The sequence below is a fragment of the Eumetopias jubatus genome, unplaced genomic scaffold (assembly GCF_037043125.1).
Source record: "Eumetopias jubatus isolate StellerSeaLion01/CBP00866 unplaced genomic scaffold, mEumJub1_p1.0 scaffold_6, whole genome shotgun sequence".
In the NCBI taxonomy this organism is placed as follows: Eukaryota; Metazoa; Chordata; class Mammalia; order Carnivora; family Otariidae; genus Eumetopias; species Eumetopias jubatus.
The window spans coordinates 73,595,967-73,623,692 of NW_028274812.1; the positions used below are offsets into that span (position 1 = coordinate 73,595,967).

The window sequence follows — 27,726 nt, forward strand, 5'->3', positions numbered from 1 at the left end:
ATGGCCGAGAAGCGGAGGGGCTCGCCGTGCAGCATGCTAAGCCTTAAGGCGCACGCCTTCTCGGTGGAGGCGCTGATAGGCGCCGAGAAGCAGCAACAGCTTCAGAAGAAGCGACGAAAGCTGGGCGCGGAAGAGGCAGCCGGGGCCGTAGATGACGGAGGCTGCAGCCGCGCCGGTGGCGCGGGTGAAAAGGGCTCCTCCGAGGGAGACGAAGGCGCTGCACTCCCGCCACCGGCTGGGGCGGCATCTGGACCCGGCCGGAGCTGCGCAGACCTGGAACGGAGCTGCGGCTCCCGCGGAGCCGCGGGTGAGTCGGCCCTTTCCCGCCCAACTTCCCGGCGCGTCCCTCCGGGTCCGCGGGGAACCTGAACTGCGAGTTAAGGGCGCGCGCGCGCGCGGTGCCCCTCCGTGCCTGAGGCAATTCAGCCACCAGCGCTTTGGCCTTGGGTGTCGGGGCGCGAAGCTCGCAGCAGCCCTGGCCGCTCTCGCCGCTCAACTCAGGTCGCCCTCCAGACGGTTAAAATGCAGCTCCTAGCCCCGCTTCTTAGGCTGCCGCCGCCCACTTGGCGACCCGCGCCTTCGGCCGCAGCTCTTTGCGGCTCTCCGCGGTGCAGGTCTGTGCCTTCCGCATCTGCCTCCCTTGGGGTTCCAGCCAATGGGTGCTCTTTTTTCTTTCCTAACTTTTAAAAGCAAGGGGGTGGGGGGAGCGACGGCATAACCCCCCCGAAACCGGAACGAATGCCCTAAACAGTTTGGGCAAACCAGGAAGAGGGCGGCGTATTTGCAAACGTGGTTTCGCGAGGGGTAGCTGAGCGCTTCCCTTCCCCTCTGGATTCCCTCTGCCGAGGCCGTCGGCCACCGTGAGCTTGCTTTTCGCGCTCTTCTCGTCCCTTCGCTGCTTGGCTAAGGGAGCTCAGGGCGGTCGGGGAGTTTGGCGGGAGCCGAGGCTGAAGAGCTTTCTTAGAGGATGCCTCCGCCTGGGCCCAAAGCGAGGGGCCTCGGACCCCTAACGCTAAAGGAGGCCCAGGCACTTCGGACCAGGGACACCGACGCCAGGCGGTTTTGCTGCGTGCGTTTTGGGTCGCGGGTGTGTCGGGGTCTGCAGTGGGGCTCTGGACTCGGGAACCTATCTCAGGCTCAGTCGGGCACGTATCCTAGACCCCCGCGGCGGCGCGAAACTTATTTGGGGCCTTGACCTGGCGGAGGCCGGGAGGGAGGGGTGGACGCGGCCCTCTTGCCTCTGCGGGACTCGGTCCTTGGAGGCCTCGCTCCGTCGAGTCCCTTTGGCGGGCAGAGCGGGTGTTAAAAGAATCCGAAGGCACGAAACTTCCCCCTTTTCTCCTGGTCCTTTTCGTCTCCCCAGCCGCCCTCCGGGGGTCAGTCTCCCCATCCGACTTCCTCTCTCAAGCCCTCACCGTTACCCCTCTTTGCCCTTTGCTGCCCAGGCGGCTGTGAGGACGGCTTCCTGCAGGGCGCTTCCCCGCTGGCGTCCCCGGGAGGATCCCCGAAGGGGACCCCGTCGCCCTCCCTGGCACGGCCGGGAACCCCGCTGCCCTCGCCGCAGGCCCCGCGGGTGGATCTGCAGGGAGCAGAGCTCTGGAAGCGCTTTCACGAGATCGGCACAGAGATGATCATCACCAAGGCGGGCAGGTAAAGGGCGATCTGTCGCCAACGCCCGGGCCCTGGCCTCACCCTACCCCTTGATGGGTTAGGAAGGAGAAGGGCCTGCAGAGCTGTGGAGTCTCTGGTTAGCATTTTTGTGCAGACAAGACAAGGCCCGGGTTGTGGTTCACTTTTGAGACTGGCTTTGCCTGCCTATACCGGAGTGCGGTCGGTGAGGGACACAGCCCCGCCGCCCTCTTGGATGTTAGGGAAAAATCCCCGTCGCCGCCTATGCGGCTGCGGCAGCGGCTGCGGGTGATACTCTGTGTGCTGGGTAGTTAGAGATTCGTGGTTATGTATACATCTGTCCAGGCATGTTTTTAGGCTCTAGTTATCGTTTCTGGAACTACTGAACAGATGACTTCCCTTAACCCCCCTTAAAAAAAAACAACAACGCAGTTTACTCTTTAGAAAACTATGATTTGTTTTTTTTTTAGATTCCAGACTTCCAGGCTGGTTCTTTATCAAAAGATTTCCTAGCAATGTAAGAACGTGATGTTTTGTACTATTTTGATATTATACTAGAATGAAAAGTTACTGGAATCATCAGTAATACATGTATAATCCCTGAAAAAATAATTACCCGTTTTTTAAAAACCATTCTGTTTGTAGATCCAGTTACGTGGTTATATATATATATATATTTTTTTTTCTAAATGAAATCCAACACATTCATCTAAATTTGCTGAAGAATACTAAAAAAAATTGTAAGAAGTTACATGTATTTTTTGAAAGTGTGAAATTTGCACATCCATTAGTTAGTAAAATAAATAGATTTGTTGGCCAGATACTGTTAATTTGAAGGAAGCACAGAAATATTTGCATTTTAAAGTTTTCAGTTCATTTAGTGCAATGAAATCTATCAATAATATCTTCCTTAAAAGGAACTTTAAAAAAGCACAGAAACTCTTTCAGGGAATACACATGGCAAAAACCTGGATAGCATAAAAGTATCCAAACTTATTAGAAATTACAAAAACATATTTTATTGAATCCATATGCTACGTTCTACATTTTCACAGAGCTTTTATTAATGATCCAAATTCAGTCTTCAACAACACAAAGCAACAGTTGTCTTATAAAGGATGTAGTTAAAGACCTTTACTCTTTATCTTACAGGTGCACTGAAATAACACTAAAACAGCAGCATATTAAACTGTTCTCATGCCTAGTTAGGAATAATGGACTTTCTTTTCTCTGGAAGTGGTCTTTAATGGCATTATTGTTAAAGAAAAAATTTTTGGTAAATAACAGTACTAAAATTTGTGTTACAAGGTTAAATTAGCAAAAATTAGATTAACTGGAAGGGTCCTAGACATAAATCATTAGATGAAAGTTAAAAAAAAAAAAGAACTGCTCTATTTGTTTTTCATATACAATAATTTGCTGTTATATTCTTGCTACTGTGTCCTTTTTTAAAAAGATAGCCTAGTGTACTTCAGTATCTCCTTTGATATGCATCTCTGGGAAGCCTAAAGAAATGCAGATTTTCATTTGTTTTAATTAGTGAAGTTTTGAGTAAGTGTGGTTAAATAAGAGTATTTCCAGGGTATAGTGGGGGAAGGAATGATTTGGTAAATATACATTGTGTTTAGTTTCTGCTTTCAATAAAGAAGTTTTACTATACCTTTCAAATTTAGAGCAACTTTTGCACTTCACCTTTACCATGCTGCAGACAGGAAGTCCTGTCTCAATAAAGAACATATTGTTTGGTTATAGCATGGCACATTGGCTCCTTGTGGTTTTTTATAACCCTTTTAAAATTTCACATTATAATATATTTTATCACTTGTACAAATTCAAATTTTCTATTTCTACCTTTGGAACATTTTTGTCATTTGCATTATTAAAGTAAATATGCTCATTGATTGTTATTTAAAAAATAAACTGCTTTTTTTTAGTGCTATTACTCCTTCAGTGTACAATTCTTTTCCTTTTAGCTGTAGTGACATTTCAGTAAACAACAGTGCACGACAGGGTACAACAAATTACATTTAAAAGCCTCAGTTTTGCTACGTCCTGTATTCTGATTCTTTGAATTAATGTTATCAAAGTGAACGCTATAAATTTGTCCATATGAAAAACAGAGAGGTTTCTTCGCTTATTCGTTCTCCATGCTTAATTACAAACAAAAACAAAACCCATACCCTGTTTCCTCCCCTCCATATGCATAGGCGCATGTTTCCAGCAATGAGAGTGAAGATCTCAGGACTGGATCCTCACCAGCAGTATTACATTGCCATGGATATTGTGCCAGTGGACAACAAAAGATACAGGTACCGTGATCAGATGGATACAGCAGGATTAAGAATACACTAGGATTTTACAGGCTGTGCCTGTTTCATCTGTGAGGACTGTGATGTTTGTTTCCAGAAGCCTGTAGAATTTCTAGATCTATAACCCAACTCCCCGACAGTTCCAGGAGACCGGGCGGTGCCTTCTCTTGCAGTAAATGTGGAAACTTAATTTTTGTTTTGCTTTTAGCAGACACAGAAATGTCCTTTAAGTATTGAGAACTTAAAATAGGGACGAGTTTAGGGTTGCTAAACTGTGTCTTTTATAATGATTCCCTTTTCAATTAGAATTTGAGAGGAAATGTTAAGTTTGTAGGTATAGGTAATATTCAACGAAATGTTTCATTTCCTTTGTGATTATTTTGAGCTTTACATAAATTCCCTTTTTCTTGTTGTACTCAAAATCATAACTGTTGGCAGGCTTTTTCCCTTTAATTTTAGGAAATTATTGAATTTAGAAAAATAAAATCTCATAATTCATTAGGATATTAGGACATCTTTAAACTGGTAATGAATTTGTTAATTTACTGTTGTTTTTGGTTAGTAGTTAACACAGTAGATTAAAAAAATATTGTAAGATTTAGATTTTGAAAGAGGGTGTAATACCTGGATATCAAGTAAGGTTGGAAAAAATACACATTCTTCAGTTTCAAACCAACCTTTGCTCTTTTTCTTTGGCAAATCAACAGTTTTCAGTGGACAATGCTTTCTACTTTCCTGAGGAGTTAAAAATGCTAACATTTGAAAAAGGAAATTTTGAGTAGAAGACCAGAAGATGCTTGCTTTAAAATTTTGGTCTTGTTTCTATTTTTTTTTTTTTTACTTTTTATAAACAGCTAGAGTACTTAGTAAGTTTTTAAATGAAGTCAGATTTGGTTTTTATCGCTTTTTAAAACTTAGGGAAGTACTTTTTTGAAACAGGCTTACCAGTGTCAGAAGTATTCAGATTTAATTAGTACAGGCACATACGGATTACTAAAAAAATGGGTAATAAAAAAGACAGTTTTATTGTTTTGTTTTGTATTACATTGCTTATTTTAATTAAATAACTCATTAGAGAGTTTGCTAAAATTATCTACTACATGGTAGAAACTAGAAGGCACTGTTTATTCTTTAAATATACTTGGTTAAAAATCCATATTCTAATTTGGGTTTTGTGTTGAGAAAGATAGTGTAATTCTTAATGGGCTTAGAAATTATTCCTTTTTCTTCCAAATTTCTCTCCTATTTCTCCAAATATCTTTCATGTATTTTGGGTGGTTTATTTTACTTAGTTGATTCTTATTCTCACATAAAGCAAGAAAAATTTCAAGTATTGGTATTAAGATGTCAAATTTTAAAAGATCAAACTGTTAATCATAAATTTGTTTTTCACTTATAATGCTTCCCAAGAAATTTGGTTTTCGTAATTATATTTAGAATGTTTCACAGAGAATATGTAACATGTAACATTTATTATCTTGGTGGGTGTGGATTTTTGAACTATTGGATATGCGTACTTTTCTAGGTTTTAATAGAGCATATTACTGTTTATTTTGGGAGTAACTATAGTGCAGTTTTTTTCTTGCATTTCTAAGATTTGCATTTTATTTTCTAACTTTTAGCAGTAGTAGAAAAAGTTTTTGGCTTATTCTCTGCTGTCAAAGAGTGGTTATTTGGTCAAATTCAAAATGCTTGTGATTTATTGTGATGCAAATTTAATATTCACAGAAGCCCATGCACTTAGGAACTTATTTACTGAAATTACGCTATACCAATTCAGGGAAGTTTTGAAAAAATTATTCTTAATTTTGTGATTATGTATTTTTTCCCCAAGGAAAGGAATTAAAGAATAGAAGGCATATTGAGCTCAAAAGAGAATGAAATATGTGACGTTAGTTGAAACAGAGGGCCTCACCAGAGATGTTATGAAAATGTTTCATGCTATTTTTAAAAGAAATTTGCATACTCCACAGGTAGAATTCTCTGAGACTATCCACAAATTATTGCTTTAAATTGTATGTCATATTTTAAGATACTAACGGAAGGAAAACACCTAAGTATATAATTTCATTTTATACCCTTTTCTAAGTGAATCATGATATACTAGTTTCTAGTTTTTGAATTAGTGAATTTTAAATTAACAATTAATAAATGATAACCTGAATATAGGATGAAATATTATGATCTTATTACCTGAAACATTGTTATTTAAATGTATCATTCTTATAGAGTCAGTGTATCTGACATATATAAGCAAACAGAAGAGGACGTTTGGTCCCTTAATTAGAAAAATAATATTAATTAGATATACGCTCATTTTCAAAATTTGATGAATATTTTCATTAGCGGTGTTTGCAAACTAAGGAATTTTCTTATAAAGTTTGGAAAAGAAAAATTAGGAGATAAAGACTTACATTTTTTTATTATACAAAAATTTTAAGTTAAACAATACATTATCTGTAATTTTTAGTTTAATAGAATTAGAAAAATATTCTAAATGATCATAGCTAAAACTCTTTTTCTAAGAAAATAAAAGTTATGGAACTTTTGACAATTTCCCCTTGCCTTCCTACCATCTACGTAATCCGTCTCTACATTGCCTAAAATGGGAAATGGTCTTAAAGGAAGTGAGATACTTTAAGTTATAACTCTCAAGTATTTTTGAGATTTACTTAAAGGTGAGCTTGACAACTTTAAGCTTGACAACAGTAGTTTCTTCATGTCAATTGAATATCCAGATGTAAAATGGAAAATATCAGAATACAGATGGAATGTCTAATGTGAATAAATGTGATTCATAAGAATTAAGATACTTGAATTTAGGGGGGTGATAATGTGCATAAATCCTTAACACATCACTTACTCTGAGAGGTCAATAGGCCACTGCTGCCTCAGAGAGTTTTTGAAAAGTGCTTGAAATCTTATTTTATGTGTATTGGATGTAAAGAGTAAATTGTTTTTTAGACTTAAAAATGAAAGATACGCAGTTTGTCTGATTCGACGGACTTGGAAATTCCAAGAAAACAATAGTCTGTATACTGAGCCTTGTCATTGCCTTCTAGGTATGTTTACCACAGCTCTAAATGGATGGTGGCGGGTAATGCTGACTCCCCTGTGCCCCCACGGGTGTACATCCATCCAGACTCACCTGCCTCAGGAGAGACTTGGATGAGACAAGTGATCAGCTTTGACAAGCTGAAGCTCACCAACAATGAACTGGATGACCAAGGCCATGTGAGTAGATGGCTTCCCTAATGGGCCACCATGGGGTGGTGTAGCCACATCTATACTGTGTCTGACTGAAGGGCATGAATTTCTCTCCAAAGTTGATCAGCATGTGTCTAATCTTTGCAAAACCAAGGTTATATTTGGATCAGAGACTATGCCTGTTGCCTGAAGCGTATCCTATGAAATATTTAATAGGTTAAAACTAGGTATTGCATTTGTATTGAAGTGATAGAATCTCAGGCAGCCATTTTAGCCAAAACATTTGTTTGAAACACTATGAGGTGCTAATTATTATGCTCTGAATGTGAATACTAGGGAGTTGGGTTAACAGGGATAATGGTTTATTGTGTCCTGCCTGGAATTCAGCTCTTTTCCCAGTTGAAGCTTATTGCTTCTCAGTAATGGTTCAGGCTTACAGGAGTTGTGTATTCCATCTGCAAGTTCCCAGTTGTTTTGTAATGGCATCTAATGCGTCAAAATATGTTACAACAACAATTCCTTTTAGTCTTAAAACTGCTGAAACATGATGTGTAAGTCAAAGTCAGTCATTCCAATAATATAGTGATTTTTAACGCCTTATTGTTACGCAGTATTGTTCCTAGGCCAGATTTCTATGTTATTATTTTAATAAATAAGTAACTCTGGATACATGCTGATTTCCATCATAAGCTAGCATTTCTATTAGGTTTTTGTTATTTGAGAAGGTTTTGATTGAGGCAGGATTGAAATGCCTTTTGAAGAGTACATCATACATGCCAACTAGTTCATTTCTCAAAGGGTGACCTAAAGAGTATATTTATAAGCAAATCTTTTTTTTTTTTTAAGATCTTTTATTTATTTATTTGACAGAGAGAGAGAGACTACGAGAGAGGGAACACAAGCAGGGGGAGTGGGAGAGGGAGAAGCAGGCTTCCCGCAGAACAGGGAGCCCTATGCGGGGCTCGATCGCAGGACCCTGGCATCAGGACCTGAGCCAAAGGCAGACGCTTAACAACTGAGCTACCCAGGCACCCCTATAAGCAAATCTTTTAAAACAAAAATGCAAACTGTCATAAACTAGTAACACAGTTATGATGGGAAATGATTTGCAAGTTGCTAGGCAGTATCTTAAGCAATTGACCTTAATAAAAACATTCAAGTATAAATTTTATTGTGGTACAAATTCAGTATCTAGATTTTTAAGATATATCTATCTTACATTGCTTTTGTTTGTTTGTTGCCTTTTATGATTTAAAACAAAATCAAATAAGTATCATAGTATATTTCATTTCTGAATCCAACTTCATGCCCTGTATTTTAGTGCGTTACTTCATTTCTGTTCTTTTTATTCTTTATGTACACAGTCAAGTAGTTACAGTTATTTTTCACTTGACTTCAGGGAAGGAACACTAGTTTCTACTGTCTCATTGAGGGCACTGGCTGAAATTTTGCCAGCACATTCATTGAGGGGTCTTTTGTTTTTAGAGTAGAAAATTTAAAAATAATGCCATTAAGCGTGACTTGTTTTCAAAAGCTTAAATATCCTCTACTTTTCTGAGTTCTACAGTTTGAGAACATATCTTTTAAAGAGACAACTGGGTCTAAAAAATATACACTATCATATATAAGGTACACTTCTTTAAATAATTTAAATCTGGGTGCTTGGGTGGCTCAGTCGGTTGAGCATCTATCTGCCTTTGGCTCAGGTCATGATCTCAGGGTTCTGGGATCGAGCCCCAGGTCAGGCTCCCTGCTCAGCCGGGAGTCTGCTTCTCCGTCTCCCTCTGCTTATGCTCTCTCTCTGTCAAATAAATAAATAAAATCTTTAAAAAAATTAAATACATACAGAAATAAATAATTTAAATCAATGTGGTCACTTTCTAGTTCTAATTCTTTCAGATGAAATTATTGGCTTTATATATAATACTCAATATATCTGTAATATTTGTATAGATAATTTGTTTCTATAATTTTAACTTTGTAATTTCACTAGACTTTATGTAAAACAGTATTTTCTAGAGGAACAGAGCCAGTAGAATGTGTATAAATATATACATAGAGGTTTATTTAAGGAATTGGCTCACATGATTGTGGGGGCTAGTAGGTCCCAGATCTACAGAGCAGGCCAGCAGGCTGGGGACCCAGGGAAGAGTTGATGTTACATCTCAAGCTTGAAGGTGCTCTCAAAGAAGAATTCCTTCTTCCTCAGGGGATCTCAGTCTGTTTTTCTTAAGGCCTTCAAGTGATTGGATAAAAGCCCACCCACATTATGGAGAGTACTTTCCTTTATTCAGAGTCTACTGATTTAAATGTTAACCTCATCTAGGAACACCTAGGTGACTCAATTGGTTGAGCATCTGACTCTTGATTTTGGCTCAGGTCTTGATCTCAGGGTTGTGAGATTGAGCCCTGCATTGGGCTCTGCACTCAGTGCAGAATCTGCTTGAGGTTCTGTCTCTCCCTCTCCCCCCCACCTGCTTACAAGCTCACTCTCTCTCTGTCTCTCTGAAATAAATGAATAAATAATATAAAAAATTAATGTTAACCTCATCTAAAAAATACCTTCATAGCAACACCCAAACTGATGTTTGCCCTAATACCTGGATAACATGGCCTAGCCAAGTTAACACATAAAATTAATGAGCACGCAGAATTTATTTAAACACAAAAGAATACATTGCAAATTGAAATTCAGTTGTTTATGCCTAAATAATCATAATATTTCACTTTTAGAAAAAATGAAAAACATAACAAAACAGGCAAAACCTAGAGAAATGTGTCATCTATCAGTTAAATTTTTCTTTTAAGGTTGTGGCACAGGACACAGGATGTAATACTTTAATACAGGGAGGTAATTAATGAGTGTGGAAACAAAGAGAAAGATATATACCTGTCCATTTTGGAAGCAAGAAAATTGCTTGGTAAAAATGTATGAATCAGTTGATACTAGAGGAGAATATAGGAGAAAAAAATGCTCTTTTCCATTATTTATTTAAAAAATATATTTTTTAAGACTTTGTAAAATGTAGTGTAACATAAAAAGCCATAGTCTCTGCCTTCAGTGATCTGGCCTAGATGGGGAGAGAAGACGTACACACAGATAATCATGCTGTTGGCTCAGAGAAGTACAGACACCACATTATTCCAGCCAGGAGAGATTGGGAAGGTTTCATGAGGAACGTGTCTATTGTATTTATTTACTCAGTTTGATGACCTCAAATGAGGTTAGTTCAAGATTAGGAATTCTTTTCTTAGTCCATTGTTGATGTGATTCAGCATCTAGGAAGACAGTAGTACCATTATGGTGGGACTTTCTAATTCAGTTTCATCATTTCTTGATACAGAGACCTCTCAGGGACTCACCCCTCTACCATCATGTGGTTGAGGTTCTCCTGCCCCCAAAATCTAAAGGAAGTGACACTAATTTCTAATTAATCAAGCTGTAGAGTTAAATGAGAGGTGATTTTCTAATTTACTTTTTAACTTGCTTTCTTATTTTTTTTTTTGGCCTCTCAGTTCCAATTTTACTCTGTGAAAGGTATATAAGCATTCAACGTAGTATCCTGAGAACTGCATGTATGACTTGGGACTTTTATTAAACACAGTGTGTTTAATATAGGAATCATATCCTCACAGGGCTGTGGCTGGACCTAGACCTGTATGAGACATGAAATTATATGCCATTGGGTTTTCCTCAATGTGACTTCATCTTCCCAAATACAGGGATTGTTTAGAGAGAAATATTGGTGAGAATCTAGAGTGGAATGTCCTACCACTCCACAACTAATCTTTGAATGTTGTAAAGACTTTATAATCTCTACTTACTCCTTTGGGAATCTGTAGTCAGCTTTATGTTCGATTGTATACAATCTAAGACTGGTGCTTGGGCTACCAATGTGCAAATGGTTAGCATGCTTGGGTAAGATATTTCCTTCCCATCCTGTGCATGTTTCCCTACTCATCTGGAATTTGTTATCTGGAGGGAAACATTTAGATGAGCATTTCCCTAAAAAATTAGAGGGGCACCTGGGTGGCTCAGTCGGTTAAGTGGCCAGCTCTTCATTTTGGCTCAGGTCATGATCTCAGGGTTGTGAGATCAAGCCTCACCTTGCGGGGGGTCTACGCTCAGCAGGGAGTCTTCTTGGGATTCTGTCTCCCTCTTGCTCCTGTTCTCTCTTTCTCTCAAATAAATAAATCTTTAAAAAACTAGAAGACATTTAACAGGTAATGGTGCCTTTAAACCTTGGCAGGACTCGTACCCGCAGTGCTGGGGTGCTTTGGAAGGAAGCATGGCCAGTCTGCCAGAGTCAGGGGACCTGTGGAGAATCTCTTTCTCAGCTGCTGAGGAGTCAGTGACATAGAGTCACCCTAGCTCTAAGTTTGTCCTCACCCTCTTCACATTTCTGCTTGAGAATCAGGTGGGGAGGCAAGGTGTTACAGGGGAGATTGCCAAGGTCTCCCTGATGGAAGGAACTTGCAACAGCTTGGAGATCCAACATGTTCATGTTCATGAACGTGCCAGTTTGGCTCTCTGAGGCTTGGTTTTCTCATGTGTTGTTAGAACCAGAGAATTTTGAGTGAATCAGATGAGCTGATGAACTTGAAAGTACATGTGTATAAGGAGTGTTTCATAGACAGTGTGTGTGAAACAAAACCAAGGCCATCTTGCTATGGAGCTTGTGATCTGGTGTTACTGTCTTGACCCCTACCATTTATAGTGAGTCAGTACCAGGTGTCATCAGTAATGCAGGGAGCCAAGGATCTGCTCCTCCTTGGCCCTTTGCTTGACTTGTTCCAGCACTGGCATTTAGGTCATCTAGAAAATTTCCAGAGTGAGCAGGTAATGTTTCCTTATTGAGCTGTTCTGTAAGGCACAGCTGGCTTTTCTGTCAACTTCAGGCACTGTAGGCCCTTCACATTAAACATAAATAATATCATGCTTCTTTTGACTCAAAACTAGTGTCTTTAGAGTGGAAAAAACGAGGATTAACCTGCACATGGGACAGCATTCTGTGTTTATGAACGTTAGTCCATGTGACTATCTGTGTTACCAGGTAATGCCGAAAAGAAAAAAAAAAAAAATCCTCCTTTTAAACAGAACAGAGAGCATGGAACATGCAGATCAGATATAATTATTTGAGTTTCAGCATTATCATTGTGGTCTCCTTACTTATAAGGCCAGTAGTTCTCCTGGTTCTACTTGTTTTATTAAATAAACAAAATGTTATTGATCACTCATCATTATAAAGTCTGATAGATCATTAAAAAGCAAATAATGCCATTTTATACAGAAGAACTGAGGCTTATTTAGCATTCCCTGAAAACATCTGGGGATATACTAAATTCCTATAGATAATATTGAAAGCATGTTATTTTGCTGGAAAGATCCCCAGATTACTATTGGCAGTTGCCCTTTAATGTGCAGACATAGGCATACATCAGCTATTTTTATACCCTACCCCAAAATACCCCACCTTATGTCATTTTGGAAATTCTGTAAAGATAGGAAGAAATAAATAAAATTTAAATATATATAGCTATATGGAGGAATCTGCTTGAGAGAACAAAGATGTCCTAAAACAAGAACCTATATTCATTGACTAGTAAACGGAAACCCAAATCAGTTTTTGTTTCCTTCAATCCAGGTCAGTTTCTTCCAGTTTTCTGAAATTAGCTATGTACTTATTTTTGTTTGTTTGATGTAAAGTAGCTTTCTCCAATTTCTCTTCTACCCTGGAATTTGCTGATCACTAGAATCATTAGAATAAATCTTACACCTATGTTTTTCGGACTTTTTACCTGACTCACATAACTAGATGTACATGTTATGTTGTGAACTGGTATAAACACACGCAAAGAAAACAGACAATGTTTTGCAAAATAGTACTTATCCTTACTATAAGGATACACTCTATGTTTCTACTTTATAATTTTATTTATTTAAAAAATTTCCGGTTGCAACTGCTTAAATTGATTTTTGTGAGCCATTAATGGGTTACTGAAGTTCTGTCCTTTTTTTAGACCTGGAAAGAGACTTTTCCAGAGGTTGCAGATTCATGTGTGTATCTGCAGGTGACTATGAGGGCTATTGTATTCTCTTATCCTTTCCTTATACTTGTGTTTTACCCTCCCCGCCCCCCCCCCATCAAGCAGGTCTGGTGGGCAGTGTCATTAGATCTGCCATCCAGGATCTCTTCCACTGATAGAAAATTTTAGGGTAAAAAAACAAAACAAAACTGACCACCATGCTGGTTACTGCCAGGAGGGAAAGACATCCTCTGGTGGCTGCAAACATGCTCTCCAGGTATAGGGCTATTTGTTTTGGGGCTGACCAAATACTCTGAATTTGGCTTTGTTAAACTGCCCGTATCCTGAAAAACACGAGGCAGGTCAACCACTGTGTTTTTCCAAGACTTTGTTTAAGGATTTCTCCTCTCAACTCTCAACTCCCTAAACCTGAATTCAAATCGTGTAACTCCGGGAAGATATAGCTCTTTTAACTAAACTCATTAACGAATACTTGAACGTGGCCTCCCAGCAGGAAATAGAAAAATTCACTGGGTAAGGCTGTTTTTTTGTTATTCCATCTCCTATACCTTGAAAGCATAAAACATAAAGAAAAAAAAAAAATTCACCCACAATCCCATTATCCAGAGATGATAACTGTTCCTATCTTTCTATGGGTCCTTTTTACTGTCTTTATGTTATTGTGATTAGTTTATAAACAGCTTGGATCATTTAAGGTTTAAAAAGAAGCATTTTATTTTGTGGTGAAAAATGTCCTAAACAGCACTTAGTAATGGCTGAATAACATCTATCCCATTGTATGGACTTTCATTTACTTAACCAGTCTACTCATGTAAGTGGTTTATAGTTTCTCTGCTGTTATATAATGGTGTGCTGCCCATCTCTATACATAAGGCGTTTTTTTGGGATTTGAAATATTTTCTTGGATAAATTCTCAGAAGTGGAATCATGAGGTAGAAAGTAGTTGAACCGTATTATCAGATTTCCCTAGAAGAGTCTGAGAGCACCAGCTTTTCTGTCCCCAGGTGCCTGGGTTTTGGAAGTTTCGCTCTGATGGAGACATGGACACTGGGTTCTCCAGGCAAACCAAGGATGTTGTAAGCCACACACAAGGCAGACTCTTGGGTACCCTTAGAATTCCTTTTGCCCTTGAATAGACACGTTGCTGTCACCAATGGAGGAAAAGTATTCTCTGAAGAAAACCTTGGTGTGCAAATACTTATTTTTAGGGGATGGGTGTGGTGGAATTTAAATTATCATTTCAATCTCATTTTTAGTTTTACTGGTTTGGACTCTTATGTTCCATTTGGCTCATTATAAATAAAATACTGATGAATTTATTCTTGTATTTTCAGAAACAGAAAATTAGATGTTAAATTCATGGTTGTACACCGCATTCCACCAAAATAATGATTTTTTCCTTTTGTATTTTTATGCATATTTTACAAATAACTTCTTAGCCCTCCCTTGCCAATTTTGACATACTTTATTAAATTGGCACTTCTGCATCCTTGGACATTTTCATTTCCAACTGGGATTTATTTTACACATTAAATATTTAGTCATGGTGTTGAGATTGGGCAGAAGTTGTTGATATATTTGGCTTTCTTTCCTTGATACAGATTATTCTTCATTCTATGCACAAATACCAACCGCGGGTACATGTCATCCGTAAAGACTGCGGGGATGATCTTTCTCCCATCAAGCCTGTTCCATCTGGGGAGGGAGTAAAGGCATTCTCCTTTCCAGAAACTGTCTTCACGACTGTCACTGCCTATCAGAACCAACAGGTATTGTTCTCAGAATTGCTATCTTTCTAGACTTTTTGTTTCAGGTGTCAATAGAAAGCTAGCTATCCTTTTCACTGTATCTAAATGTTATGAAGTGTCATAAAGCATTTGCCATATAAGACATCTAGGAGATGTGTGTGTGTGTGTGTGTGTGTGTGTGTGTGTGTGTGTGTATAAACATTTTTTATCCATGATTCCCCAAGTAAGGCTACTTCTAGTGAGAATTTCTTTAGAAAAGAATGTGTCTCATGACTAACAGTGTAGGTTTGCTTTCCATTTTGAGATGTCGAATCATGATGTCATAATTAAAATAAAAAATCATGTGGGGGCTCCAGGGTTGTTTAGTTGGTTGAGTGTCTAACTCTTTTTTTTTTTTAAGTTTTATTTATTTATTTATTTGATAGAGAGAGCACAAGGAGGCAGAGCAGTAGATAGAGGGGGAGGGAGAAGCAGGCGCTCCCCACGGAGCAGGGAGCTGGATGCGGGGCTCTATCCCAGGACCCTGGGATCATGACCTGACCCAAAGGCAGAGGCTTAACCAACTGAGCCACCCAGGCGCCCCTGAGTGTCTGACTCTTGATTTTGGCTCAGGTCATGATCTCAGGGTCCTGAGATTGAGCCCTGAGTCAGGCTCTGCACTGCGCGTGGAGCTTGCTTAAGATTCTCTCTCTCTCTCTCTCCCTCTGCCCCTCCCCTCCATTTACTCTATCTCTCTTTCTCTACCAAAAAAAAAAAAAAAAAAAAGGCATGTATATTGCCTAGGAAATAGACATGTAGAATATGAAACCTGGATTGTATCATAGAGCATGGGATTTGATAATTCACATATTTTAAAACTATAATCCATGTATTATAGGAAATATTTCAGAAGCATTTATCTTACATAGTCATTTGGCATATATACAAAAAGGGCTGTTTCTTTTAAGATATGCTTTAATTGTGACAGAGGGTGATACATATGCTTATAGCTTGGGAGATCAGCAGTTGTGGAGCAGTCTTTTCATAAAATTAGTAATAATTTCAAAAGTGAAATATTTCTCTTCAATATAGGTAAGTGTATGTATTTCTTTAAGGCTGTGTCAAGTAGGTGGAAAATTGATTCAAGGCGATTATTTAGTCCATGCGATTATGGCCAGTTTTCATAAAAAATAGTGATGTAGTTGAGGCTGATGTGGTCTGTGGTAGACTTTTTTTTTTTTTTTTTTAATTTTAGTGGTCAGGAGAATTATTTTAGGTCTCCACTTCTCTTTACACTTATTTACATCTCGGTTAAATTTTAAGGCTTCATAATCTCCCAGTTGTGGTTTTTGTTGTTAAAACTTATGAGGAGATTTGGATCCTGTCCCTGCATCTTCCTTCAGGGCTGGGAGGTGCATCTACTCTCACCCATGTGGAGCCACCAGTCCCACAGCTGAAGCCTTCCTGTCCTCTCACTCACATTGTCACGCTTTTGTATAGAAGTTAACCTTTATTCAACAATGGACTGTTTGATTTTGCTTGGAAGGTTGGGTCTATGAGGTTAAGAGGAGGCTAAACCACAAAACCGAGATCTGCAAACACTGGTAACTGTGAATTTAGGGCTGGCATTTTGTAGACCCTGCAGAGGCAATGTAAGTCTTTATATTTGTGAAACAATGAATAGTTTATTAAATTTTTGAATTAAAAATAAAAGCGATATAAATTAAAAAAAAAACAAGTTAACCTTTAGAAGGACTGGAGATAATTAGGAAAATATTCTTAAAATACATTAGATGCAGAAAATGATTTTTTTTTTTTTTTAGGAAGAGTGTAACGCATGAGGAGAAAAGAGCAGAGACGTTTAGTACCTTTTAAGCAACCCCAGTTTACCTGTCTCTCTTTTTGTCTCAAACACCAGCAGATTAATAATGTCAAATGTGTATTTTTCTCCCAGCCTCTGATACAATAAACAAGATGCAGTGGGCTTTTGGTACGTGTTGCTGACTAATAGCAATTGACAAACTTTGACAAATCGATAATAGGGTAAAAAAAATTAGAGGAAGGGAAACTGATAATGACCAAATACAATGATGTTCATTTTTTAACTTCCTGGCTCCTATTTTAAGAACTCAGGGAAAATTGGTGGTTAACAGCATGGGGTTCTGAAGCCCAGGGTTCCAGCCTAGTTCTACAGACAAGTAACCTTATGATCATAGGAAACTTAAGCCTCAGTTTAAAAGCAAACATAAGATTGGGATAATAACTACATATAAGTTGCCGTGAGAATTAAATGAAATATGCGTATAAAATTCTTACTACAGCATACATAGTATGCCCTCAGTAATAAAAATAAAATGGCAATAGTAACATATCTCTATTCGGACAAGACACCATTATATAAATCTACTCTTTTTTGAAATAGTATTTTATTTAAATTATTTAATGTTATTTAAATATTATTTAAATGAACAAAGAATTAAGCTATAATGAACTATAAAGAATTCCTTCAGGACAGTATATAGGGGGATTGCAGATGAGTTTTCAGAGATGCCTTTCCTTTGCCTTCGTGTTATCCAACAGTGTTCATTTGTCCTTAGCTAAAATGGCACTGTCAGAAGTATGTTCCTTAACTTTGTAGATTCCACTAAACCAAAGAGCATAGAAAACAAAGCATGATGTGCTTCTTAGAAAATAGGCTGTAACTTCCTTTGGGCAAGGAGCAGATCTATTAAGAAATAGGTGAGATGTTATTAGTGTCAATTACAAGATGGTGTAGCTAAAAAAATTTTTTTAATGGAGATGATTACACCGTTTGTAAAAATCCTACTCCCAAATCTCTGTTAAAATTAAAACATTTATTTCTACTACATGAATAAGATTTAATCTCATTAGAGCCTTTCGGTAGTGGTTACCTTTGATTAGACATTCACTGAAGGGCTCTGACCAGGTCAGGACTCAACAGAAAACAAAGGAAAGAATAAAATTATCAGATGAGAGCCATAAAGATGATTCAAAGAGAGACAAAGAAAAATACAGAGACAGAGAATTTAAAGAAGCAGATAATACCTAATTCTGAAGAAGAGAGCGATGCATAGGAGCTTGATGGCATTTAAGTGTTGTAAGTAACTTGACTAAATAGAAGGTGGATATTAGCTGTTAGCCATTACCAAGAGGAACAGGATTAAGCCATGTCAACTGCAGAGTTAAAGGGAAGAGCTTTAGTTCTGAGGGATTGTCAAACAAAGGACTGGTTATCAACAGATGATTCAGAATTTCCTTCTCTAGTGATATTAAAAGCAAAAGATTTTATTTACAGAGTTTGAAAAGGGGTGGGGAATGTCTTTTTCATAGCAGATGAATGTCTAGGTGATTTCTGAAATTTTCTTCTAGCTTTGCAGCTAAGGCAATAAAATACCTGAGAAATAGGGGAGAGGAACACAGTCAATTTTGTAATTGTAGTTCTTCCACCATTTCTCTTTTTAATGACCTTACATGACATTTATAATATTTGATACGATTTTTTTGTACTCTGTAGATTACTCGCCTGAAGATAGATAGGAATCCATTTGCCAAAGGCTTCCGAGACTCTGGGCGTAACAGGTAAGACTTAGTGAAGAACATTCTGCCTCTGACAAATATATCTGGCTTTTTGTTGTGATTTTCCATGACAAGGTAAGCAGTTAAATTTACCGGCATGCTTTTGAAATAATTTTCTGATGAGGATTAAAATTTGTCGGTACCGCTGGGCCTTGGATGTAACTTATTTTTGGGTGTAGTGCTATGGCCTGCCCATTCCTAAGGGGGATTTTGATGTGGGATGCTGGCTGAAAAATGCAAGTTCTCAAGGTGCACAGTGCATGCCACCTCTGAAGGGACCTTGAGGAAACCTGTCTTTCAGACTCAGGGGCTTCAGTATCTCAAGTCAATAGCCTACCCTTTAGGCCCCGGGGCTTCAATATTTCAAGTCAATAGCCTCTCTGCATCTGCTGTTTTATAATTTGCTTAGTGATGTCCCAACAATCTATTGATTCTGTCTTTGGAATATGATGGGGTTCCGTTCCCTCAGATTTCCAGCTAGAATATGAAACTACTCCCCATTGCCAAGAGAGCTGATGTTCTTTACTTTCCAAATTTGTCTTGGCTGAGCTGACAGCTACACACTTGTTTATTTTTTCTGTGTCGTGTTTTACGGTGTTTGTACTAGGAGGGAGAGCAACAATAATGAATTCCACTCTGTTACTTTTATCAAAAAGCAGATCACCCTTGTGTGTGCCATGGACTTTTGAATTTATTGATATGATTCTATTCCAATATAGTTTGGTGCAACATTTTCTAAAATAAGTCCTGATAGTAATAGAGAGTAATAATAGACTAACATCATTCTCCAGATGCTTTTTCAGGGGAAGGCTTTGACTTAAATGTTTTTAAAGCTTTTAAGAGGAAATATTTGAGAAATTTTTCTTACTTTACTCCAGAAATTATTCTAATACTTCTTGAAAACTTGGTATTCTTGAAAACTTGGTCTAGGCTGCGTCTACAGGAAGTCAAAGTCCCCAGTTGTTTTGTTTTAGGGACAGTTTGATTTAAAATTGTAGAGCAAGAACAATCAGGTGGTAGTCCAGATTTTCAGTTTCTCCCAGCTGATAATTTGGGCAAGGCTGGTGCAGAGATCTTTTCTCAGAATACAGTCAAGTGCTTGCAGAGTATACTCATATGCAGCGGCATTGTTTAAACACCATGCAACATGAGGACTAAAATGCAGCTGAAATGCTTTGAGAGTAGAGTAGCCTTTAATTTAGTGCAGGTACATCAACAAGACGGACTAATAATAGGACTAATAATTCCCTCTGAAATTCTTTATTCTGTAGGAAGATTTGCAGGTATTCCTATAATACCTATTGTCTGATACATTGAAATCATTCTGTCTTTTTAGATGTTTGTTTTAATGTGAGAACAGCTTTGCTTGGCTTTTGTTACGTTACATTGACAACTTTGCTGTCCAGAGGAGTTTCTAAAAGCTGAATAATTTAGTAACTGAGAAGGTCACTGGTGGGGACTAATGGGAGCCTTTGGGATGACTTCTTTTCTGCCTTGACAAATACTTTGATGGAATTTTCTTGTGGTTTTGGTGATAGCAGTATAGTATTTATCCATTTAAGGGTCGTGCATTACTTTCATTTCATTATTTTTTTTAAGCAGTGAATACATTTATTAAAACTCACTGCAACTCCAGGGAGGCAGCACGAGGCTTGAGGAATGTAACAGCCAGAAACCGTGTCCAGGCTCTCCTGTAAGACTGACCTAGCAGACACCTCAATGCTATCGACACTGGGGGAGTCACACTGCTTGGAGACTGTCGGTTCATTTTAAATGTATTGCTTCACAATACATTTAAAAATATTTTTAAAGGTATATTTTGGATAGATACCAATAGTGAATAAACCTACAAATAGAAGTGAGATGATAAGATGCATGGGACAAGTTTTCAGGAAGAATTTTAGAAATGTCAGCATAATGAAAAGGCATTTGAATTTGGTCAGTGAAAAAAAATCAGTGGGATTGGTGAAAATAAACTGCTAAGTCCCTTGTTTGTTATCATGAGGTCAGAATGCTGGGTTTGATATGAATTTTTTCCTTCCTTTGTTTTACAGGAATATAGGTGTGGCATCCGTGGTGCTTGCTACTATTTCTTTCCTGACTCTATAACTTTTAAAGTTTTTAGTGAACATAAAGGACATAAGGAATTACGTTTTAAAACTTTTTACGTTTTGTTAAATTTTAAATTTTTTGTTTTGCTCCAAATGTTTAAACAATATCATAGTACAAGAAAATTATGTTGAGTCTATACATAGCTTTCTTATTAGTGAAATGAATAATTTCACATTTTGTCTCATTAAAATTAGTTTTCCTTCTTATGATAGATAGCTCTTAGGTGCTTATTTTGGAATACTAAATATTTATAAATCAAAATTCTCTATTTAGAAATCTAATTTTAACATTTTCCATTGATAAATGCAAAAACTCATATATGGAGAAGAGGGAATTTGGTCAGCTTTAAAGATTTCTAACATGTATTTTCCTTAAAAAAAAAAGTTTAAGTTTTATGTAAGACTTGGAGGGTGCATTGGTGTTGAGGGCTTGGGGAAGGAGTGATATTTTTTCATATAAATTGAGAAGAAAGCCCATGAGAAAAAGTTCATTTTATTTCTTTAATGCCCCTGGTCTGTAATATATAAATTCTGTTTTTATTTTTCCCCATATATGAAATAAACAAATTAAGCAGGACAAGAAATAAACACGGACTTGATTTTTTTTTAAACTTTATATAAAACAATTTGCTTTAATTAAAAATTATCCCTTCCTGGTTATTTATGGTTCTACAGCCTATTTTATAGGAATCAGTAGCTTCAGCCCTTAAAAGCTCTCCTGCAAGACATTTGCTACATGCAAGAGAATTTATGTGCTGAGAATAGTTTCATTCTTCAGTTAGGCCTTAGGTTTGACCCTATAAAATTTTTTACTCAGGAAGGTACAGAAATTTCTTTGCTTTAAATACTTCAGGAAAAACATAACCATTTTACTAAATAAACTTGGCCATTTGATAGCGTAAATTAGGGTGGTGATAAAATGTGGAAATTGTTCAAAGGCATCTTGTATAAATTATCGCCTTGGCTACACTCCTGCAGGAGGTGCCTTTTATCTTTTCTTTAACTAGATGGGAAAAGTCTCCATTACTGGAGAAAATGAAGGCCTTTTTTAAAAAGTCCAGATTCAGCTAATAAATATTTTATAACTGTTTCCTGCAAAATATCTGAAATCCTTTCTGGACCTTGCAGGGTGAAACAGCAGCCTCAAGAAAAATATCAATAGCTTCAAGTCAGATCACTTGTAGATATGTCATTTTCAGAGCATCTTTTTAAAGCTTAGGGTTATATGTTTGCGATGATCAATAATGTCTCCCCAAGAACTGGGTGTATGGATTTGTATCTGAAGCATAATAAAGTTTACACTGCTAGAACAAATGATGCAGTAATGCTCCTCTCCATAGTTAATAAATCTTTAAGTCCAGTGGATGCTTATTAATTACCTCTTAGCAAACTCCCCTTGAAACCACTCCATGGCCACTTTGGTATCCTTAATATTCAAATCTATGACTATTAAAACTCATCTGTGTGGTAATAAAAAAGCAGTTTTATACAAAACTGCATTCTGACATTCTTTAGCATTTAAAAAAGCTTGTTTCTAGAAAATCATAAAACCTTGTACAAATGAAATATAGAGTAAGCAGATAAAGAGTACCCAGCATTCATTAGTTGAGTATTAAATGCAACCTGCAGGCAACATGGGGTTTTGGGACTGACCAAGCTGCCAAACTGCCCCCAAATCAATACTTTAATGAACATAAAATATTACTGAGTAGATCTTGCTTGCATCTGGCTCATAGTCAGCCACAGATATGATGTCTGGTTTTGGAAAAATCACTTGGGAGCACACAGCTTTAGAGCTAGGAAAGGATGCAGAGCTTTCATAGTCTGAGCCTCAGTTTGTGGGAAACTGAAGTCCAGGGAAGTTAAAACATTTACTTAGGGTCACACAGTGAATTTTAATGAGGTGGAACCATAGCCCAGTTCTCCTGACCCCCAATCCAGTGTTCTTACTGTGAAATAGTCCTCTCTCTGTAGAACACTGATTACATCCAAAGCTAGATTCTGCCCTTCACACTCAGTGCAGCCCAGGTGGAAGGCATGTGCACGTCCACTCTGCCCTGCTCTCCCCTTTGGCAGCCCTGTACTAGCACCTGTGTGGGGCTGGTGATGGCTTTTGGAAGTGCTCCCACAGCAGCACCCCCTGAACTTGTGACTTGAGAGATGAGTTAGGTTCATGTCTGGATGCATGTGAGGATGCTTCATGCACACAAGCCTGTGCATGCACTCAGTACCACCCATCCACACACACACACACTGCTGTCTCCTTCTATCACTAAGATGGGATACTGATGCTCCATGGAGTCATGATAGACATCAACAAATCAATGGAGTCTACAGTCTGAACACTAAGAAGTAAATTCAGTGTGTAAAACCTTAGAACAGTAGGGCAAGTTGTGTAAGATGGTGTTTTCTGCACATATCACTTACTAGGAGTGTTTAGAGAGTTTTCACCATGTTGTGTAGGTAGTATGACTATGGGGCCAGTGGGTTCCTCTAGTCTTAGTTCATAGTTCTTGATTTGGGGATGCAAGGTATCCAGAGGAGGTAGCAAGTTGAGTGCAAGTAATTAAAGACCCACTCTTTAACATTTGCATTAAATACAGATTATCTGTGTTAAATAAAACCGTATCTAACAATCACAAGAGAAGTCTGAATATTGTTTGATACTCAGAAGGCAGGCATTTCCTACAATGGAGCTCTATGTTTCAGGAAAAGCACAGTGTTATTAAGATTAACAAATTGCTTAGGGCTTTGGTAGTTGAGGGAAGACTGGTGAGGTCTGAAGAATGGGCTAGTTGAGTGAAGGGCCTCATTTCCAGAATCTAGAGGACTTAGTTATCTGATTCAAAGAGAGGAGGACTCTGAATCACTTACAGTAGGAGATACATTTATGTATGTATTTAGATATATAATATATATGTTGTTTTCAAATATATATATATTTGACATATATGTCATGCAAATAGTTTACAACCAACTTATCTTGTCTCTTTAAGTATCCGTTCACTAAGTGTATGTAGGGGCCTGAAAAGAATGTTTGATGCTAATCCTAGAGCCATATGTGGTACCGGCCTGTGAGATCACCTTTCTGTGTTCCGCCTGCATGTTGGGCTGAGAGGTCAGTGCTGCCTGCCAACCCCCTGGACTCCCTGTTGCTGAAGGGAGAGCCTACGCTGGCTGTACTGGGTGTGATGGAGATTGTGCCCCCCCCGCCCTCCGAGAGAAGTTGGTTTTCTTTGGATGAGTGCTCTTCTAAAGCTGGCTACCAAGGCACCAAATGATGGGCAGAAATGCCTCTTCAGAAAAAGTGTCTTTACAGGGTCAGGCTTTTGTGTCAAACCCTTCCTCATCAGAGGGAGAAGTAATGTTACAGGGGGAGAGGGTGGATTCCAGATCCCAGAAGAGCCTTGGACACACATCAGCTAGGATGGACCTCTTCACCTGAGCTCCTTAGCACAGAGAGACAACTTCTTATTCTCCAAGGTCGGCTTAGTTTTCTGAGAATGTTAACAGCATATCTTGGGTGGTTTCCATCGTCCTGTGCTCCTGGGGACAGAACGGTAGCCCATCTCTGAAGCGTTTCTTTCTGCCTGTGCCAAGCTCCTGCCCTACCAATATGGGGGGACACTGTCAACACCAGCGATGTGTTCTGAGCTGCTTATTACTGGCAAAAGCTCCAACTGTTCCTAACGAGGCTTCTTTTGTCCACCTCCATCCCAATCCTTCCGTTTAGAATGGGTTTGGAAGCCCTTGTGGAATCATATGCATTCTGGAGACCTTCACTACGGACTCTCACCTTTGAAGATATCCCTGGAATTCCCAAGCAAGGTAAAACACAAAGTCTCCTGGGTCATAGATACAGCCGGTTCTTGACTGGAAGCTCGGGCACTGAAAAATAACACCTGTCGTCATTGGCATCCACAATGGCGACCTCATCACCAACATTCTCTTGTTACAGAATCCACCTCTTTTCTGTGAAGAATGGGGATGGGAACCAGAAAAATGGCTCTTGTGGTCATAGGTTAAGTCTTGCATGTTGTAGGCTGTTTATGTATTTCACGACCTTTACTTTACCCTTAAATCTCTTGTTAAAATTAGAGCTGGACTGTGGGCCCTTGTGCCAGGCCCACCTCACAGGGAATTGCCAGTGCCGGTCCCAGTTCACCCTTCCTTGCCAGCTTCTTTCTGCACTTCCTTCAGCACAATGGCCTCTAGGCAGGGTTCACCTGTTGGATTTATGCTGAGGAGGTCAGGCACCTCGGGGCTCACCTCTGAGTGTTTCCCCCAACTTCAGGCTAGTGTTTCCTCAGAGGGAGCTGCTTGCAAAGGGATGATGCTTCCTCCTCTGCTCGATAGGTAGGACTCTTGGCCCGCTCTTGCACTCAGCCTTTTTATGCCTGATCCTGCCCAGCACCCCAGTGACAATTAACATGCTGGGTTTTAGATAATTATCATTGACTGGATGGGTCTTTTAGATTATTTTGAGAAGCTATATAAAACACTGTTGCTGGAGCAATGAAGGCTTTACAACCTGTCCAGCCTGTTGGAATTCTCCTCTCCCCCTAAGTTCTGTCAAGTTTGCAAACATCAATCTGCCAGTGAATCCAGAGAGGGGGAGACGGCCACCACCACCGTTATTGATTGGACACAAGGTCAACCACCCTCTCCGTTTCACAGGACTGTTTATTTGGTGGGCCTCTGCTCTTGTGTTAGCATGTGATTCACCAACCTGTGTTCTGGTTGGAAATGAGATTTTTGAAGTTCTAGACTATTGCCTTCTTGTAATAGCCCCATGTGATACAGCAATGAATACACAGAAGCTTTCAGTTTGAAGCTGCAGATATGTTTGAGGCAGGGTGTGTCTTTGACCAATTTGGCTCTTTCCTTGGAATTTTTTTCCATTTTCATGCAAGAAAACATAATGATCCAGAGCAACGTCTGCTGAAAGGGTAAAATATGGAAAGAAGAGAGGTGATGGCTATACTTTAGGAACAAGATACAGAGTAAGATGAAAATTGTCAAGTTGCCAGGAAAGTATTTGTAAATATTTATTATAGAAAATCAGAAAACTTGAGGAAAGCTAACGGAGGGAGAAAATGTGAAAATTCTATGTGGCAGTGTCCTGATCTCTTCTGCAATAAAAAAAAGAAAATTATTGCCTGGGGAGATCATATGCCTTAGAAATATTGAGAGGATCTGTGTCTAAAATATTTCAGTCTGAATTCAGTTAAATTATAATTCCTTGAGAGTCAAGACCATTTTGTTTTCATCGTTCCATGTAGGCTTCCTTGTGACAAGCTGTGTCTAGCTCATGTTCACAAAATTGAAAGGAAAACATGGCAGTGGAGTCGTTGCTGTTTACATTTCAACTTCTTTTGTAGGAAATACAAGTTCTTCCACATTGCTCCAAGGCTCTGGGAATGGCGTTCCTGCCACCCACCCTCATCTTTTGTCTGGATCCCCTTGCTCCTCTCCTGCCTTCCACCTGGGGCCCAACACCAGCCAGCTGTGTAGCCTGGCCCCGGCTGACTACTCCACCTGTGCCCGCTCTGGCCTTACCCTCAACCGCTACAGCACATCCTTGGCCGAGACCTACAACAGGCTCACCAACCAGCCTGGCGAGACCTTCGCTGCACCCAGGACTCCTTCCTATGTGGGCGTGAGCAGCAGTACCTCGGTGAACATGTCCATGGGCGGCACGGATGGGGACACTTTCAGCTGCCCACAGACCAGCCTGTCCATGCAGATTTCGGGGATGTCCCCCCAGCTTCAGTACATCATGCCTTCACCCTCCAGCAATGCCTTTGCTGCTAACCAAACCCATCAGGGTTCCTATAACACGTTCAGGTTACACAGCCCCTGTGCCTTGTATGGATATAATTTCTCCACATCCCCCAAACTGGCTGCCAGTCCTGAGAAAATTGTTTCTTCCCAAGGAAGTTTCTTGGGGTCCTCACCGAGTGGGACCATGACCGATCGGCAGATGTTGCCCCCTGTGGAAGGAGTGCACCTGCTTAGCAGTGGGGGTCAGCAGAGTTTCTTTGACTCTAGGACCCTAGGAAGCTTACCTCTGTCATCATCTCAAGTGTCTGCACATATGGTCTGATGAATCCTTGAAGTGAAACCATACTCAGATTGGTCTAATGTATTTTCTTTCTTCATTTTCTTTTTCTTTTTTTCTGAAAGCAATATGAAAAGAAACTATCAGTAGCTTGTAAGATTTACATATAATAGGAAATGAAGGCTCCCTGAGTGTTTTGACTTCCTCATGGTGAGATTGTAATTATCTATGGTATATATGTAAACTGTACATAGCATGTGGAGTTTTGCAGCCTATAAAACCACATCCTCCCTCTCCCCCTGCCCCATTTCATCTAGTTGCACAGAGTGTTGGCATAAGTAGGATGTTTAACCAAAATTCTCAGACTCTTTTAAAAACCAAACAGCAAACTTAAAACTTGGCAGTGATACTAACCAGACCAAGACTTATAACTTAATTTATCAGAAAAATGCTCTACACAGTTTCATACTTGAGTGTTGATAACTAACAGTAACCAGCACACAGAGTCTTGTGATTTCTGTTATTCTTGGGCACAGTGTGAGAACCTAAAATGCAAAAGCCAGCTGAGATCTAAGTATTAGTTCTGAGGTATTTGTAATCATGAAGGATTAGCTTTTGTGTTCCTGCTTGCTCTTGTTTGTCACAGGTATTAGATGATCTTGGTTCTGTAAAAATCCATGACCTATATAATAATTGTTTACTTAGGTAAGGTGGAAGAGAGGCTTATACTTTCTTTTCACTTTCCATTGGGTATGTAAGAGGTATTTATTCATCTGCAGAGAATAAATTTCCAGTATTTTGGATCTTTTGCTCATTTTATTTAGTCAAAGTAGACCATTAAAGAATGTTCTAGAAACATTTTTAAATTCCAGTTTTCACTGGGGAAGGACTATATGATATGAGTGGAATGCCAAAAAGAAAATAAACCCACCTCAAATTCTTTGATTCTGATGAGAAATGTCTGTCTTTTTAAATCAAGAGGAATAATATTGTCAGCTATCCCTTAGGTTTTTATAGTGTGGTTTTTCATTGAGGAT

At 39.1% G+C, this 27,726-nt stretch overlaps 1 protein-coding gene across 1 annotated transcript; it reads left to right on the forward strand.

Annotated features, from left to right (window-relative positions):
* On the forward strand, nucleotides 1-26,734 carry TBX18 (T-box transcription factor 18). The gene is made up of 8 exons (XM_028108129.2): nucleotides 1-307; nucleotides 1,446-1,650; nucleotides 3,837-3,938; nucleotides 7,001-7,172; nucleotides 14,795-14,962; nucleotides 18,456-18,520; nucleotides 24,362-24,456; nucleotides 26,010-26,734. Exons 1-8 carry the CDS (start codon nucleotides 1-3, stop codon nucleotides 26,732-26,734), a joined length of 1,839 nt encoding a protein of 612 aa, XP_027963930.1.
* Nucleotides 26,735-27,726: the final 992 nt, after the last annotated feature.

Bases quoted from the DNA above. Each gene is read 5' to 3' on its own strand.
- TBX18 (XM_028108129.2), top strand. From the start codon at position 1: ATGGCCGAGAAGCGGAGGGGCTCGCCGTGCAGCATGCTAAGCCTTAAG. The intron at 7,173-14,794 runs GTGAGTAGATGG...TCCTTGATACAG, and splicing joins AACTGGATGACCAAGGCCAT to ATTATTCTTCATTCTATGCA. The intron at 14,963-18,455 runs GTATTGTTCTCA...TGTACTCTGTAG, and splicing joins CTGCCTATCAGAACCAACAG to ATTACTCGCCTGAAGATAGA.